The 19068-nt window shown below is 37.8% G+C and overlaps 1 protein-coding gene across 1 annotated transcript; it reads left to right on the forward strand.

The window, feature by feature from the left end:
* Nucleotides 1-66: 66 nt before the first annotated feature.
* On the forward strand, nt 67-18082 carry hhat (hedgehog acyltransferase). Its single transcript, XM_067610595.1, has 12 exons — nt 67-275; nt 1197-1344; nt 1436-1500; nt 1750-1863; nt 1957-2151; nt 3476-3688; nt 4044-4221; nt 4970-5120; nt 7595-7630; nt 10304-10505; nt 11023-11167; nt 16009-18082. The coding sequence occupies exons 2-12, from the start codon at nt 1224-1226 to the stop codon at nt 16092-16094; spliced, it is 1506 nt and encodes a 501-aa protein (XP_067466696.1). The 5' UTR covers nt 67-275; nt 1197-1223; the 3' UTR covers nt 16095-18082.
* The last annotated feature ends 986 nt before the right edge of the window (nt 18083-19068 follow it).

Raw genomic sequence — 19068 nt, forward strand, 5'->3', positions numbered from 1 at the left:
ACTTCAGGTGTACTTTCCACCTGGCTAAAAATGAAGTTTCCCTGGTAGAAAATGACGAGTCCCTCCCAAACAGATGGGGGCGGTCATGCTGTAAATAGTTGTTTGCCAGTCATGAATGACACAATGGAAGAGAAGAAGATTACTGTACCTTTGAGGTTGGACCCGGTGTATACCATGCTGTGTATCATGCACTAACTTTGCTTCCCTTTCGGTCTGTTGGATAGTGCCGACTACAATTTACACCAACGCAATGGACAACAGCCCAGTACTATTAGGTAAGGCTAGCTAAGCTAACGTTAGCTAACCGCCATTCGAATAGGATAACGTTAGCCTACGAAGTTTTCAGGTAACCTAATAATATGGAAATAAAATGGCCCAGTAAGCGCGAAAAACTTGTACACACACTTGCCGACTTGTTTTAATTGTCTCTCCATAATCTAAATAATGCAGAGACGATGCCCAGTAACTAAGCTGGCTCGACCGCCGGAGTCGGAGCTACTTTATTTGAACCGGTGGTCGGTCTACGTTAGCAACCTCTGGGCGCAGTGTTGCCTAGCAACGGCAGTGATTGCTGTTTGCCGTTTGAAGTGCAAACACGAATGTTTACTTTAGGCTTTACGATAGACACGCTATCAACGTCAGCCAAATTTGGCCAGTTTCCTTTTACCATTTGCTACTTCTGTCAACAGCAGCCGTACCATTTAACAGTTTATAAAGTCTAAAGTGAGTTCTGAGTTCGGCAATGTTTGGGAAACATCTCCAGAATATTACTTTACCCGTTAATAAATCCTATGAAAATACCATATAATGCTGCATTAACGCTAGTGTTTGATGTTAAGGGGTGTTCCCAGAGTTTATGGTTCTTACAATAAAAAGATTATACTGCCAATATATTTAGTGTAATCTATGATTTTGCGGTATGAGCATATAACAGACTTCTTTGTAAGTCTAATGATAATGCTACTCTGATACCATTCTTCGGTCCTTAGTGTTCTTATGTTGATAAGTCGATATTATCTGACAGTTTCATTTAGCTTTATCTTCAAAAATAAAAATATATAGTAAAACCAGCCTATTGATATTTAAAAGTAGAGCTATAAATATTACACTCCCATTTGAGACATTGTATGTTTTTTAATCCAATTTTAAGCATCTCAAAGTTAGTACCGATTACTATCTCTCTCATTGTGTTTTAGGTGCACTATAGCACAGTAATTTGCCTGATGACATCTAAATTAAAGGCCCAGTTGGCACCCCTGCCATGGACAGAGATCCTTGTGTATTGGGTGCTGTCCTTTGGCTCTCATCTGTACTCTTTTTATGAACTTCACAGATTCTCCAAAGGTAAGGTCGATGGATAAATATCACTGGTTCAATGAGTTGATAAGAAATGCAACAGAAAAATCAGGCTGACATTTATGGTTTTGTTCCTCAGAGCATGAAGCAGGGATAGAGAGAGGATTTCTGTTGGAAAAAGGCCTTCTTCAGGGGTTTAAAAGGGTAAGTTCAATGTTGAAATTGCTGATTAAAACCCCACTATAAAACTACTTTATGACGCACCTCGATGAAAACACAAGTAATCCAAGTTAAAATTTGTGTCACAGAAACTAAAAAAGCTTTTTATCAATGTAAGTTTTTAAAATACTTAATCCATTTGGTTGATACACATAAAAACATTTTGAGTGAACATTCAAGCCTCTTTTCAACAGACTTCAGGTGATGATAAAGTTTTTTGGGGTTTTTTGTCAGGATCTCTCAGACTTTGAGTGGAGTTTCTGGACAGAATGGGCTAAGAAGTCATTGCTGTGGACTCTGATTGGACATGGTGCCATATCCAGATTAAGCAGCATCTTTTACCCCGAGGTAGAAAACAGTAGCTACTGTACTGTTAAGTGTAAAATTTCTATTAAGTGAGAGGTGTTTTAATCCAACACATTTCTGATATTGTTCCAACAGTTTAGGATACCAGCCCTCACGATATATGGCGTCTTAGCGGCCAGCAGTGTGTTGGGGATTAAAGGTGTGGGTGTGCTGCTGCTACATCTGGGCTTGTCCTTCTCAGTGGCCCAACTGCGAAAGCCCGCTCTGTCCTGGGTCTGTAACCTGCTGCTACTCTGCACCCTGCACATCCAACCACTTCAAGAGATCCGGGTGGGTTGTGTCACCTGGAGGGGTGTCTTTATCTTCCATTAAAGGGATAAAACAGGCAGTATGTTTGGAAGTAAGGTAAAATACACATTTGAAGATTTTGTTTATATTATGCTTTTAATTTGATGGTTAAAAAGCTACAGAGTCACAAAACTCTATGGAGATTTTTGGTGAATGATGAGGACCAGCATCTCCACTTGCTATGAGTCTGTGTTTATTCTAAGATTGTATGAATTAACTATTTCTTCAGTGCTATGGTAGTGTAAGTCAATTCAGTTTTCAAGTAATGTTACATCAAAACTGTTTCACTTTCCATTTGATCATCACAAAACATTTTTTAAATCCCCTCAAACCTGAAAAATCTTAAGTATTTCTCTGTATAATATTAAATATTCATGGCTGAAAAAGTAACGATAAAAAAACCAACCCATAAGTATTATTTATTACAGGTGTGAAACTTAAAAACACTTAAAAAAGCTAATCCGCTACTGAGTGGGTGTGTTTTAATCAAATTTTACAGATATAAATCAAGTGAAATAACCAAAACAGTTTGAACTTTGGCAGAAAATGGTGCATTTATCTTGGACTCCATTGCTCATTATTAGGAAAATGACTGAGAAAATAGGTTTTCGTGACCTTTTAAAAGAACACAAGAGGGCGCAAGATCCTAAGGGGACATCCAGCTACTCAGCTCCAGTGTTTTGTGTCCGTACTGCAGGATAAAAGTTGAATGAATTTACTGAAAGCATACACTACGTATCAAGCATGCATTTTTCTGTACCTTATGAAGTTTATTCGAGAATAGCTATAAATGACAGCCTTCATATTTCTAAAGTTAAACATTTATTGTTGAAAAGATAAAATAATAACCACAAGAAAGAGAAATTTTAAAAAGCAGTCTTGTCTGTAGTACCACACAGTGCACAGTGCTTGAAGTCTCAAGCTTGGTTACAGCTGAGCAACCGTACAGTATATCCAGCTTTAATGCTTAGAAATTTGAAACTACTGTAAGTGAAATACAAGAGCCAGGACTATGTATGCCTCTTTCTCTCTTGTGCTCTTCCCCACACACATGCAGTCATACAATTGAGTCCAGTGTTCAAACTGGACTTGGAGAGCAGTAGTGTTTGTTAAGTGAACCTCATTAAAAGCTTTCTTGAGCCAATGTTTATGAGAGTTGTGGGAAGAGTATTAACATAAGTTGTTTATATATGCCGTGATTCTGCTGTTATGATTGTCATATTTTAAATAAGTGATTATAAATAACATATCTATTAATATAAAGGTTCACCAGGAAAATAATTGGCCTTCCCACTGAATTACACAGAGAGGCTGGTACAAGACCGAGGAGGAGTACTATCTGCTACTCTTCAGTATTGCTGTCTGTGGTCTGCGCTTCATCAGCTTCAGCCTGGAGCATTGCTGGTGCCCTGTAGACCGTGGTGGCATTGTGCAGCTCTGTTGGCTGCTTTCATACACTTTCTATCATCCCTTTTTCTACAATGGACCCATTATCACATACAAAGACTACATTGAGCAGGTAAGAGAGAGCCAGTGAAGGCAACTCCTGAAGTGAAATTTTGTCTGGAGGAGGCTGAGACTGTTCGGTGCTCCTGGTAGGATATTAATGAGAAATCTTGCTCGGACTGTAACTCGAATTTTTCAGATTTGTAGAGAAATAGACACCTTTGTTTTTGGTCTGATGTTTGTTTGTAAATCATTTCTGTAATATTTATGCCTCCTTTTTTAATACCCGTCCTTGGAGGACATGGGAACGTTCATACAGTATGTGTTAGATTTTTTTAGTTAAATCATGGTTGTAGTTTTTTTTTTTTTTTGGTTGTAAAGATTTAACTAGCAGCCCTTAATAACATGCTCACTATCTACACTTGCAGATGCGGAGGCCTGCTGAGGAGAGTGACAGGGACAAATCTGCTTTCAGTTACTTTGTGCTCAGATCAGGACGGATCATACTGTGGTGGTGCATTGCAGAATACATGATCCATGTCATGTACATGCACTCCATCCAGTCTAATGAGACCTACTTAGAAATTCTTCCTCCTTGGGCCTTGGGTAAGTATTTATATGTACTTCTAGGCTTCCATGTACAGTAATAAGTATGTTCTGCTTCAATGTTTCCCTGCCACTTCAGACACACATTTAACATGTTTATGAGATGCAGAATTTAAAAACACATTACTCCCACTGGATTTCAGTAGTTCTGATATTCATCAGATATGCTGATTACTGAGTTACTTAGTGGCCTCGATTCATAATCCAGTTGTTATGATCTGTGCTGTGATTATTTTTGTATTTTAATATTTCCATTAAATGACAGAAATGGAGGCTGTGAAGTCAGTAAGTCACAAATTGGAGCTGTAATTAGCCAGGTTATGTAATCTCTTTGTGTACAGCCTCTCTGTGTCTTTGCAAGACACAGCTCGGACATTTTGGGAGGTATATGTAATTTACATAGATGGCTACGGATACTCTTCATGTGCAGCTTCATCCAGATCATTTTATATGATTAGAGGCACCTCTTGGATTTTATAGTTATATCCTAGTGGCCCCCTAGTGGCCATAAGCATGCATGGAAAGGTTTATAGACAAACTGAATCATGATCCTTCACTGTAATGCAATTTTTTTTTGACTGTTATGGTTTCTTAGCATCTTTAAGACTTTCTGTCTCTTTTAATGTCAGCCGTGAATGACATTGCAAAGTAAAAATATAGGAGAATGGTATTTGGAAAGTACAGAACTATAAAAAAACTCAGAAGCAAAGAAATTTTAGTTTGAACGCCTCCTCTTCCTCTGTCACAGGTGGTCTGGCCCTGGCCCTCGTCCAGTTCTTCTATGTGAAGTATCTTGTTCTCTTTGGCTTGCCGTCCATGCTGGCCACTCTGGATAAGCTAGTTCCCCCAAACCTTCCTCGTTGTGTCAGCATTATGTACAGTTTCACAGGGATGTGGAGGTAAGATCATACGGAGGAATAAACTCCAGTCAACACAGCTGACCTGACAGTACAGTAACCTACAGTATTTTGTTTGTGATGCAGCATTCTTTAACACTTCATTGGCTGCAGTAAAGTGTGCTTGAAGGAAAGGTACATTTAATGTCAAGTGCTCTAAGTGTTCACTGTGCTTTGGCAATCAGATTCAGACTGGGCATAGTGAATTGTCTCATCATCTGTCATTACTGGCAATCAGAACAATAGGTCACCTCCACACTGGGAACATTACATCCGTCTTTCAGACTCAAGCTGAAATGGTTTGTTCTCTGGGACAGAGCCTACATTTGCAGGCCAAATCTTTTCTGTTTTTCTTCTTAAAGATCCCTTCCAGACATGTATTAAAACATACAAAATACATAACATACAATAATGTGTGTCTGATATGGCCTGGCAGAAAACTAAAGGGGCGTTTGCAGTCAAGGCCCTGAGGTGCTGGAAAGGTCTGCCTGAGGAAATCAGGTCGGCTGAGTCAGTGATCTCTTTTAAGTCCCTTCTTAAAACATACTTTTATCGGAGATGTTTTCCTGATTTTACATGAGTTTTATTTTCTTTTAACTGTCTTTTATTTCCTTTAAAAATATATATATATTTCCATTCTTGCCTTTTCCTGAACTGAATTGTTTTTTTTATAAACCAGATAGTTTTTATCTGTTCTTTTTAGAACCTGATGAAGGTTTTATTTTGCTGCCTTTGTAAAGCACATGGTAACGTGGACTTTTGAAAGTGCTCTATAAATAACAATTATTATTATTATTATTATTATTATTATTATATTATTATTACTATTATTATATGGTTTTTCCACAAAAAAGTTCTAATTACCACGTTATAATAAATGACATCTCTACTCCTTCTCCCTCATTAAATATTCCAGAATCTATAAATATGTAAATATATTTCATCTCAGAGGTTTAACTGCTGGACATAAGATGTCTCCTACTTCACTGTAAAGTCCATTTTTAGTGTATGTACACTGGAGGCTTCACGTTTCCACCTAACACTTATGTAAGATGAATACTGGGCCAGGATTGGCTTCCAAACTTGATGATGATGTAACAAATCATGCTCTTAGGCCCGCCCCTTAAAATCGGATTTTCAATGAGCACAAAAAAAGAAACTTTCCATTTTCAAGCAGATGGATGTGAAAAAAGACATTTTTGAGTGGAAGGGGACTTTAAGTAAAAACAGATTGTAGCAGTATTGCTAAGAGAACAGTTAATCATGAACCACAATATAACCATACATGTTAAAATCACCAAAAAGAGTGCCAATTAGAGATGTGTGCCAGTTTGTATGTATAACACACTCCAGTATATCGGCATAAAAGAGAATTTTACATAACTTTTCAGGTGAATTTTTAAAGTCAGTAGTGTTTTATAGACACATGCACACCTCATATTTGAGTCCCATTAATTATTTCTGTCACACCCACCTCAGCAGAGAGCGGAGGGTCAATGATGATTGCTACTTTTATTAAGCTCATGATAAGCCTCTGTTACTGTACAAAGCAAAAGGAAAGACTATGCCAGATTTATACTGAAGGGGTCACAATTGCATAAGTTAATGAACACAGACATTGCAGTGCTTGTTACACAGAGATAAAGCACCTTAATCAGCAAGACTTATAAAAGGACTGAATTCAACAAAGTTTCCACTGCTTGGATGAATATCCAGGTGCATTCTGCAGAGAAAATCTGTGTCACAGTGTCATATGTTTGTACTGTTTACCTTCGACATCATCCTCCAGGATGCATGCCACTTCTGGAAAATGAAAAAGACTTTTAGCTGATTTCCTGCATTTCCTGCACATGTAAACCTCACAATATACAATTAAAATAAAAAATAAAAAAACTGTTACAGTATCTGGAGAATAAATGCTATGAGTAAAAAATCTTGTACACAAGGAGTGAAAAAATGACAAGTGTTTAATATCCTAGTGAGAGTAGAGTATCTGTTTTTAAATCTAATTAATAATGAGAAACTACTCCCTTAATTAAGAGCACATAAAGCTGAGAGATGGAAAGTTGTGTGTTTTGTTTTGCAGTAAAGATGTGTTGGCTACAGACTAGATTGACCAATGTGCTGACACTGATGCACTTCAGTCCCATCCTGCATGTGCTGAGCTGGCCGATGTTGACAACATTGATGGAATGCATAAAGCTGTCCACTGACATCATTGACGAAACAGCCGCAGTTTATAGGCAGCGCTGGGGAGGAAAAAAAAAAACAGCAACAACAACAAAAAAAACAGAAACGCTTTTTCTAATCTTCTTAATGACAAAGAGCAGGCACACCAACACACATGCATCATGTTTCCTTTACATGCCTCAGTTTATGTGACGCCTGGTGCTCAGGTGTTTCTTACTCTGTGCTATATTATTATGTAAATTTGTGACTCAAATATCATTCTTTTTTTTTGTCCTCTTCACTCTTAGGCATTTTGACGAGGGCCTGTATCGATGGCTCATCAGGTAAGAGGCACTTGATGAGCGGTGGACAGACTAATTCACATGTTAATGCTTACTAAAGATGTTGAATTTAATCAAAATCAAAAGCTCTCTATCAGAATATCTATTTACTTGTCTACTTGTTTGTATATGTAGCTATCTATAATTTAATTTCCTTATATTTAGAGTGGCATGTGTTTAATCTCATGTTATTTATTGCACACTGAAAGAGCTCATTTCCGGCAGGGCATTGAACTCATCAGTTGAAATCCCTTAAAACAGGTGCCATTCTACAGCTGCCTGCCCGCATGTTTCATCATAATAGACAAGGATGCTGCATTTGCATGTAGGCTTTCTCATGATTATGAGGTCGCATGTTGTTGGTGAACAGTTCCACTGTTGTGTTACAGCTCGTGCACCCTGGAGAAATGCCTCCTTGTTTAATATGTGCATATGTAAAAGGAGCATTATGTGTTTGCTCGCTTGTACTTTGGACAACGCACATTAGTTCGTCTGCTTTTAATGATGCACACTCGACTGAATGCGGCCTATTGGGAGTTTATGGTCCAGTTGGTAGACGAGGGTTGCTACGTTAAGGCAACAGTGCAGTTCCACGGTTGTCAGAGAACGCACTGTGATGTTATGTGAAAATGTTCCCTTGTCTCGGTTATTGTTTGCTAATTAATGTTTGTGTTGACTGGGTTTTTTTCTGTTGTTTGACACGTTTGGTAGTGTACATTTAAATCTGCTTTTCAGGTGTTAAAGATGAGTTTAGAATGAAATATGGCATATCAGACTGTTAAAGTGTCTCTAATCAATTTACTCAAGATCCCAGAATTTAAATTGCAAATGCAAGTTTCCATTTTAATCTGTGTCCATTGGAAATTGTTTTCTCCTGCTTAATGGCATCACTTGCAATTATCCTGCTGCAGATGCGAAACGATACCCATGACACAATGCCCCGACGTTCCTTCTTGTGAAAGTGCTTTTAAAGAGATTTTAATGCAGTTCTGAAATTCTGTTGAAATTGTCTGAAGAGCGCTAGATGAGTGCGTAGGTGTTAAATGATGTGCTCTACATGACTCACTGACACCCCGTCTCCCTGGGCTGCTAAGTGGCTCATCCTTCACCATTCCATTATGCTTTCCCCTGCCTGTATGCCGCTGTGTCTCAGGTTCTCTGTTTCACTCACAAACAGTTATTGGGCAAACAGAAGAGCTCTTACTGGTTGTTTGATTGAGTTATTGCAGCTACAGCACATATGAGAAGGAGTGTTTGATTCCAAATCCTGGGATTATATTATATGTATATATATATATATATATATATATATATATATATATATATATATATACACACATATAGAATATTAGTCGTAAATAAATAAGTGGGGACATAGGTTGGGTTGAGTGGGGGACAGCAAGTGCACTCAGGGACCAATAACAATAGCTAATAGCTATAGAGTTAATTCCTCCTGTCAGCGTATAAAACTGATATGCATGTTATTTGCACCATCTGCCTGCAGTGGTCATTTGTTACATAACACATTGATTATTCAGGTATTAATGTATATCTCCAAATTATCATATTTTGATTAACATCTGTTTAGAATCCATCTAGATTTAAATAATTTAAATAGAGGGATAGACTCTCAGTATATTTAGGTATTCAGTTTGCTCTTGCTCTAACATTAACGCTCCATCTGTTTTTGCACCTACTTTCATCCTCTAATACGGCCAAGCTGGCCACTCTATTTAAGGCTCAGAAAATGCTGGCTCATCTTTCAGGGACATTGATTAGCCACAGGATGGCTGAGATAATTAGTTCCCAGCTCAGCAACACTAGACAGATCGTGATGTTTGTTTCCAAGTGTGTTGGAGTGATGTTGCATGTTGAGACACTCAGTACCTCTGGGACAGACGAGGTTCTCACAGTATCTGAGACCAGTTTCCTTCACGCCGTGCACCACATTCTTTACTGATTGGTGGGATATTATTCACCTCAAGTGGGCTTTCACATGGATATACTATTGCTATTTTTGTACCGCATATAGTGTAATCTCATTTAAACCTCTTGCAAAATTACATGCACGAGCTATGTGGTAGATATTTTCTGTTTGATAAATTACCGTGTGTACATGTGTATCCACAATTTGTGAACCGAAATGTTTAAATCAGACCTCATCTTCCCACAACAAGACAACAGGGCCAGCTGAAGTGGTGAAAGTGCCCACGTAGGAAACCAATTTGACGCAGGAAGTGGGTTAAATGTGTGTTGAGGGTTTATTTGTGAATCACAGAAAAAAACACTTCGGAATCATTAACCCAGTCACGGCACTATTAACAACTTGGCAGAATTAATATTCCCTGGAGTGCCTCTATTTTCGTACTGGACGTCAGAGCGTTGTTGATTAAAAATCAATGAAGGGGACATGATAATTTCTGTGACAGGTGCTCGGTGCATTGTGGTGCCATATTTAACCCCCTTTTGTGTTACATCTGCATTATTTACTGGCTGCAGTAGTAAAGAAAAATACTGAAATTGTCTCTATAAACTGTATTTACAGCTATCATTATTTTACTATTTGTTTAAGCACATTATTTATTGGACGGGTTGTGATCTCCTTTGTAACATTTTATTCATTGTGATTGCGTTCAAAAGCTGTTTTTTTTAATGTAATCATTACTCATGTTTCAGATACATCTATGTGCCGTTGGGAGGTTCACGGCATGGTCTTCTATACAAAATGTTGTCCACTGGCCTGGCGTTTGGATTCGTCTGCCTATGGCACGGTGGCCATGACTACTTACAGTACTGGGCCCTGATGAATTGGGTTGGAGTTCTGGTGGAAAATGGACTGAAGTCTCTCTTTGCCTCATCTTTTATTCACTCCGTTGTTGTAAGTTTGAAATCCAAGCATTTACAAAAACCCTACATTCAAAGAGATTACAATAGTATGTAGATATAATTCCCCTGTTATTCTATCGATTGGATGTTCAATTAAAATGTGTGGACATGGTCTAATCTTTCCTGTAGCTAGAAATAAATGGGGTCATATAATCTGATTTAATAAGAGATAATGCCTGGAGCTGCTTCAGTACAGCAAGTACAGATAGGAGACAAACTGGTTGGATCCTGTCAGATCTAATTGGCATGTAACGCCCAACAGTAATGTGAGTAAAAATCTATTTCCAATACATTAGCAATGGACACTTTCAGGCTACTTTTGCTTCTTTGGCCTCTAGCCGTGAGAGAGATTCATTTTCTCAAAAATAGTAATAAGGTCTGATGGCCTACTGTGTAATCCTGCTTGTTTATTAGTGCCAGGTGCTTTGTTGTTCTTTCTTTCTCAGATTTACAATGAAAATCTCTTGCGGTCCTCCTGCAATTAACTTATTTATTTACTTATTTCCCAGGAGCAGAATTTCTCTGCAGCAATGAAAAGGCGTTGCATTGCCCTTCTCTCTGCCTTCTCCACCGCCATGCTCATCCTCTCTAATCTGGTATTCCTTGGGGGGATACATGTTGGCAGAATCTTCTGGAAGCGCGTCTTCATTCAAGGTAAATTGCCTTCCACAACACTCGCACAATAGGATTTGTGAGTGCCTTTATTTGCAGGATTGTTTTAGCTGGCATTTCCAAATTCGATCCCAATGTAGAGTATCAGTCATTTGGTGTTTTAATTTGACAGATGAGTTGCATTGTTTCTGTAGGATTCATTCTCCTCCAGTAAATAAAATAAAGTGATTTAAAATGCTGCTGTTCAATAGAGGTTTATATTTAGCAGTATTTGCAGTGGATGTTTAGGCTGTGGATATACTGAGGCATTTTATGCATCTGCATGTCTCCCAAATAGAGAGACATCTGCTCTGTGGTTGTGCCAGTCCCTGTACTGCTCCCCGTGTCTTTATTTGGCTCATTTGGTACCTAAAGCAAAATGGCAGTACCTCCTGAAGCCTGTCTACACATGATAAGCAGTCTGAGCTTCACTCACCACTGGGCTGGGCACAGATTAGGTGCAGAGAGCTCAGCTCAATACTGACACGTCATCATATATTTAGATTATTTAATAAAATAACAGTTAAATTATTGCTGAATAAAATACACAATTTTTTGCCACATAGGGGCAGTGAAACTGGCTGTAAATGCAACATATTACCCCATAAAGTTGGCACATGGGTTATGTGTTACTAAACAGTGGCCTATTTACTCATCCAGCAGACACAGCAACCTGGCATTCATTTAGAGTCATGTTTCTGGTCATTCAGATGTAAGAATATTTACTCTCCTTGTAGCTCTGTCTTTGGTCTCCACCAACAGTTTAGGGAAACTTCTGGCTCTTCAGCTGCTAAAGCTTCCACTGTGTTAACTAGCTAGTTGCTAACTGTGTCTGTCTGCCGTTTGGTGCTGAGCAGGTTGGGTAGAGTCTGAAAACAGGCGTCTGCTGCAGCTGGAAGCAAGGTTCGTCAGAGCGGTGAGAGTGAAAAGTTGCAGGATAGAAAACAAAAACGAGCTGAAAGATGCTAAAATGCTCTGTGGGCCTGAGAGGTGATACGTTTTCTCAGTTGGCTGAAAATTCTCGAGCGACCTCGTTCACATTACATGTAGTCATTTGCTCAACGGGTTAATATTAAAATATTGATTGGTGCAGCTTCAATTAGAATAATATTATATATCTGGAAACTCAAATACACTCTCTGTGTTAAAACATATTGATACCACTTTGACAAGTTTGCTGTGATCAGAGTATTTTTCCCAAATGATGAACTATTCCTTTAAGTTACTCCATTGACGCTGCAATGGTGTGCAGTAGCGAGGTGTAAAATCTGAACACCAAAGGTAGCACTGTCACGAGTTTCTTCCTTTGCTTGTCTTTCCTTCCTCTGCAGAGGAAAACAATGGCTGAAGTAGATGAGAAGTGATTCTGCCAGTGATCATGTGACAGCCTCTAGCATCTCTCTGTTTTTTGCAAATCAACTCTTTTCATTTCCACCAAGTGATCTGTCAAAATCAGGTTTTGGTTGATGTGGTGTAGTCAGTGTAGGGAGTTTTTCCTCATTTCAATCAAGGGTCTAAGGATAGAGGATGTAGTATTGCTGTACAGATTGTAAAGCCCACTGTGGTAAATTTATGACATTGGGCTATACAAATAAAACTAATTTGACTACTTTGTTAAGACTTGATATTCCAACATTATATTATATATTATTATATTAAATTATAACCTTTTGGAGATTTTTTTTTAGAATTGTTTCAGATGGTCTGTTTAGTCCCTTCTGTATTAGATAGAAATCTTTAAACTTGTTGAATGTCTCACACTTTCTGTTCTCTATAACCTTTATTTTACCCTTTTCTTTACTGGTTCTTCAGACAGGGCCTATTCTTTTCAGATAATGTCATGGAATCTGTGGACCTCTTAAAATCAAGGCTAAGCAGACTGACAAAGGTCATGTTCCAGTCACCGGTTAAGCTTTATTGTGACTTATTGTGCTTTATTGTGTGTAAAAAAAAAAAAAAAAAAGAAAGTGGAAGCCTGGCAGGCTCACAGCAAATGGTGCGTAACATTATGCTTCTTCTAGCACTTAGACTTGGTGTAAATAAGTTAAGAGAAACCTAAAAATAAGAGCAAGGTGTTTGGAAATACCATTTCTGTTGTGAATTATTCACAGAAAAAACTAGAAAGTGAACTGAGTATCTCAGTTTGCTTTTATGGTGACTCACTCAGACCATTAAAGTACTAAAAGTACAGACGACATGGCACTGCCTGATGCTTACGTCAAAAAAATTAAATAGACCATTGAACAAACCACTTAATCATTTTGTTTCAGTGAGTATTTGTGTTTTTGTACTTGAAATATAATAGATCCACTAGAAATGCCTAATGCCGTTCCTTATGTCTCCATGTGTCTGCATAATAAACCGCCAAGTTAAACTGAGAGTTGTGGTTTGCTTCATTAACTTGAGATCAATGCTTTTAAATCAGCCTGTCTGGGTGTTTTACTGGTGAAGGCAGCAGCTTAATTGCACTCTGACCTCTGGTGAAATGTCCAAAAAACAGATTCCTAATTACAGTGTGTACTGTCGTATATTTTGACTCAGGACGTCTGAAGTGTCTTGTTGAACTGCACATTACTGCATGTGTGTTGATGTTCCCTCGTGTAAGATTACACTTGAATGCTGAGTGATTTAAAAATGTAACATCCCAGAAGACACAATGCATGTTATTAATCCAGAACTATGCATCATCACATTAATATTATATAGCTGTAATGAAAACCTTCATATTTCATTTAGAGCTGCAACAATTAGTCAGTTAATCGATTGGCAACTGTTAAATTATTCGCCAACTATTTTAATCATTAATTAATTGTTTTGGGTCAGTTTTTAAGAACAAAATTTCCAAATTCTCTGATTCCAGCTTCTCAAATGTGAATATTTTCTATATTCTTTAGTCTTCTGTGATAATAAACTAAACATTGGTTAATATCATTATATTGTATTGTATTGTAATATTGTTGGCCGAGGTAAAACAAGACATTTGAGGACGTTATCTTGGGCTTTGGCAAACAGTGACATTTTTCACTATTTTCTCACATTTTATGGACCAAACAACTAATCAATTAATTGAGAAAAAAATCAACAGATTAATCAATAATGAAAATAATCGTTAGATGCAGCCCTAATCTCATTTCAATGATTATGTTTTACAAATGTGATTGTCATCAGTCCTTTACTTTTATATCAGTGTGTACTTCACTGATACTGTTTGCTCTTCACAAAATTCAAACAGCTGGACAACTGCAGAACTTGTGATGGATGGTCAATCACAGAAGAGTATTCCAGCTTTACTTGGTGCACTATTGCAGTGTTTGTAATTTCCATTTAAAGGAATAGTTCGTAATTTTAGAAGACACGCTTATTTACTGTCTTGCTGAGAGTTAGATGAGAAAATCAGTATGTTTGTTAACTATGAAGATTTCACTCTAATCTCTGTCCATCCAACAATGTTTCTTACCAAAAAACTTGATTTTTTTACTTTTATTATCTTTTTTTTACTCCACTAGCTTTAAAAGTGTGCTTTGACTTCTATTGAAGTATAATATCAGTAAAACTGCAGTAGCTTTACACTGTATTAACTCCACTACAGGCTGCTGGTATCATCACTTTCTTAAGAAATACAAGCTTGCACTTTTACATTATCTGCTGAAACTCGCACATTATTTTTTTCTATCTATGTAATGATTATGTATGCACCCAGATAGAGAAAGAAGCAGTCTGTTTACAGAGAAACCTCAGTCCTTCTAATCACTAATCAACTTTATATTTAGTTTTGAGTTGCCTCTCTGCAAGAGGCCTTTCCACCTCAATTTGAACTCGGAAGCGCTGAAGTGTTAATCAAGTGGCAAAAGAAACTGGTGTAATTACAGTACTGCTTAATTAGAACCATAGAAACATGCAACTGAAGGAAATGGGTTATTCATACATTCATACTTTATTTTCTTTCACTCAACATTTCTGTTCCAGGCTTCAGTAATTAGTAGTTTTGGTTAGAACAGCAGAGCCGCCTGAAAACAACTCGATTATGTTCCAAAATTACGAGTAGATCATCTGACGCATTTCCCTTTTGTGGCGAATGTGTACTCAGATTTTGCTTGTGGCTTCCTTTAAGTCCTACCTGTCACTCTATTCATTTGAAGCAAAGCAAAAGTTGGATGATTGGTTGGAGAATATATTTCACACTGAGGGCGTTAATGGAATTTACAGACCTGTAAAGACAAAAACACCAGGACATCTTGGCACGACAGCAAGGTTTCGTCATGGTCCATGAAGGATCCTGAGCTAAAAGGCTTTCAATGATTCATTTACATGTCAGAAATACATCATATTTTAAAGGTGTTATTTACCTCAGTAAAATGTGTCTTTTCTAGGCTTTGCTCATGTTACCTTTCTCCCCCGCAGACAGGAAACTGGCAGTGGCAGCTGTGCAAGAAGCGGCCTGTGTGTATGCGAATTAGATTTTGACATGAATAGGAAAGAATAGACTATTGAAAAGCATTGTGGGTGCAGGTGCAGGTTACTCAGATAATCTGGAGGCAAGCCAGTAGGGGAGGAGGTGCAGACAGCTGTCCTTACCTGTTCGTCCCTCTAAGATGCAGCTATAAATAGAAAAACAGAAGAACCGTAAAACAGCAGAGAGTTTAACAAACTGATACTGCAGCAGTAGCAGCCATTTTTTTTAAATCTGAGTATAAACTGATTTAATCAGTATTTATGTAGGAAACTGTGCCTAGGTTCAGGATAGAAATGCGTTTAGGACTGAATCTGCAGTCCACTACATACATCTGATTTTTTAATGTTTTATTTTCAGTTCTGTTACTGACAAAACATCCTTTCTATTTCAGGCTGGTCTACCATTGCCCCACCTATGCTGGCTTTCCTCTACTGCTTTGCGCAGATTGGACTTGAGTGGACTTCACACCCATCATGAGTCACCTTGACTTTGCAACAGAGTGAGAATCCCAGCTACCGGAAAACCAGAACAACCTGCTGGGTCCAGTGACTCGTCCACACCAGCCACAGTTTCTGTAGCGAATCTGGCTTATGGCCACGTAACCCGTCCAAACCTGGCTGAAGTGCAGCTTAGCAGACACTTTTCCCAACCTGCAGCACCAGGAAAAATCTGTCTGTAAGCTAAAACATAAAGGAGCAGTGTTTGTCCTTTGAAGAGAGAGTTTTCTGTACTTTGTAGACAATTGAAGTGCATAGAAACTGTAAAAGAATTAGTGTTTAATACTGTAAATTTATCTAATAGAAGTCACTGTTGAGGCATGGTTTCTTCCCATTAAGCTACACTGAATCATTGTGATTCTAAGAAACTGTAAAACAAAATGTGGACCCTGAGTCTGTCTTGGTTATACGACTGATAAGGTATTGCTCAGTGATGCGGTAAGCTGGAGAAATGCTAATTTCATATTTATAGTCCTCCTTTGGCTCGCCACAAAAGCAGTTGTGTATTCAGAGGTAGACAATAGGCACAGCAGACTGAATAGACCAGCAGGAACCTAATAATGTCATTATTTTCCTTACAGACGTAATTTGGGTAAAGTAGAATGACATTAATATCAGTAGATGCATTGCTGAAAAGCTTTAGAGGGACGACACACTAGCTTTTAATTCAACACTGTAACAATGGTAGATGATGTTTATCCAGTGGAATGTTTTGAGCAGAGAGGACAGAGAGAACTGCCAGCTGGGTACTTTTCACTTATGTATAATGCATAGTGCTGTTGTTGTGTCAAAGCCTTATATCGCCAAAATGTCAACTTTTCAATCCCTCAGCCTGATGCTACTAACCAAATTTAGCGAAAACCAACAGTCACTTTTTGGTGATGCATCCATCCATCCATGTTATAATGGATAACTGATACAATGAGACATTCACAGTTTTCCTGTTTCAGCTGTGTGTATGTAGTCAGTGTGGATACTGGACCATGCACTGGGTGGTTTTTGGGTGTGCTGACGGTTATATGTCAGCCTATATGTTAAGAAAATTCTCCAACCCCCCTTACATCAACTCATAAAACCCTTTCAGAACTCATCGTCAACTTGTTGTCAACTTTTCAGGAAATACTTTTAAGCTTGATGACAATGGTGTCTTTATAAAGAGCTTAATGAGCATTTGTAAGAGAGGTAGAAGATGTTACTCAACCTATTGGAAAGCATGTAATCTTTCAACATATCCAAAAACATGAAAATCCCCAAACTACTTGTTATCAGGGTTTCACTCGACATCTACATTTTCTTAGTCTTTAAGGCTTTTCTTTGAAATTGAGATGATTTGATGCAACAGCAGAAAAAGTTTTTAACTTAAGAAAAACAAAATCAAACGTCTGTGTTGAAGGATTCAAATCTAATCTTAACTAATGCTAGTTTTACATAAGAGGTTAAATATCAGTACTCCTTGGTGATATTTTACCCATCTTTAAAGCATTTGCATCTTCTCTTCACATTTCAGATCACAGTAAATAATTTAATCTTTAATCCAGTAGGGGATGACTAGTTTGTCATCAGCTTTCAAAGGCAAACTCTGTGCTGCAAGAAGTAACAGGAAGCTGCTTTAGACAGATCGTCTGTGCCTTTTTGTGTCTTTTGAGCTGAGAAAGTGTGACATGGCAAAAACAATCTGATCCTCCTCTTACAGTGAAAACACTGAACAATAAGCAAAGCAAACGGCTGCAAGGTATGGCTTCCGAGAAGCTTAGTGTTGGAATTTTAAGTCAGAAGTGCCATCGCAGAGATTCATTATTAACAAACCTCTCAAATTGCCTCCGGTTGTTCATTGTTATGCTGCAACAACTGACTTTTCTTAAAGTTTGTATGTTAAGTTTTTCAATCAGTAAACCATCTTACAGTCCATGAACTAATCTGTATTTTTTAAAACTTGATCAAGAGTGAATAAACAATCATTTAATACAAGCTGTTTTGTCAGTAAAAGTACTGTGTAATCTGTTGTTGCTTGTGAGCTTCTAGAGTTTCCATTAGTTGATTTCTGTTCTCGGGATTATCACATTGGTGACACTAAGTAGGATCAGTGTGAGCGGGGGTCAGCAAGGAATCCTCTTAAATGAGCACAAAACTGTGAGGTTTATCTGACGTAAGAAGATCAGCAGGAGAATACACCTGCTGAGTTACACTTTCTTAGAAAGATGCCCGATCAGTGACAGCGGAGCTAAAAGAAACACAGGTCAGAGTGGATTGTGTACAGTGCCATGCATTCCTCAAAAAAACAACCAGGGTATAGTATGTATAAAATATTTATTATGAATAGTAGAGTATGTCGCAGTTCATAACAAAGAATTCTCATTGTGCTCGAAATAGTTACATTTCTGATCACATTACATGTGTGAACATAGAGGCATGTGCATATTACATAAACCATATCTTCTCTCTGTTGTTGCAATATCATTTGTGCATATATATTTATATACTGTGGGGTTTTATGACTAGGCAGCTTTCTGGAGCTGACCACAAAAATAGTTCTGTGTTCAAATTGTTTCAATGGAGCAACACTAATTTGGATATTTACTACAGCTTTTCTCAAGCATGAGGAGTATGGGCCAGTATGAAGGCACAGTGCTGCATGCTTCTCTGTAGCAGTCAAAGGTAATGAACGTTGGTAACACTATTTTACAGCTTTAATTTTATACTAATATCCTGGAGTATTTGCACGTATTTAGCGGTTAATTTTAGGACATGTTGCACAAAGGGTGGTGCCATTTGGTACAAATTATTTTTTAAAAAGTGTTGGTTTAAATTTGGTTTAGTTGGTAAGTGCTGACTCAATATATTTGGATTTATATGTAGTTGTTAATTTACAAAAAATATTAATAAATTAGTTTCCTCACAATTCTACAGAAACATACAGAAAATACTTTTCAGTGTGTAGTTTTGTTTGTCAAAAG

Source organism: Thunnus thynnus, chromosome 14 (genome assembly GCF_963924715.1).
Source record: "Thunnus thynnus chromosome 14, fThuThy2.1, whole genome shotgun sequence".
NCBI lineage: Eukaryota > Metazoa > Chordata > Actinopteri > Scombriformes > Scombridae > Thunnus > Thunnus thynnus.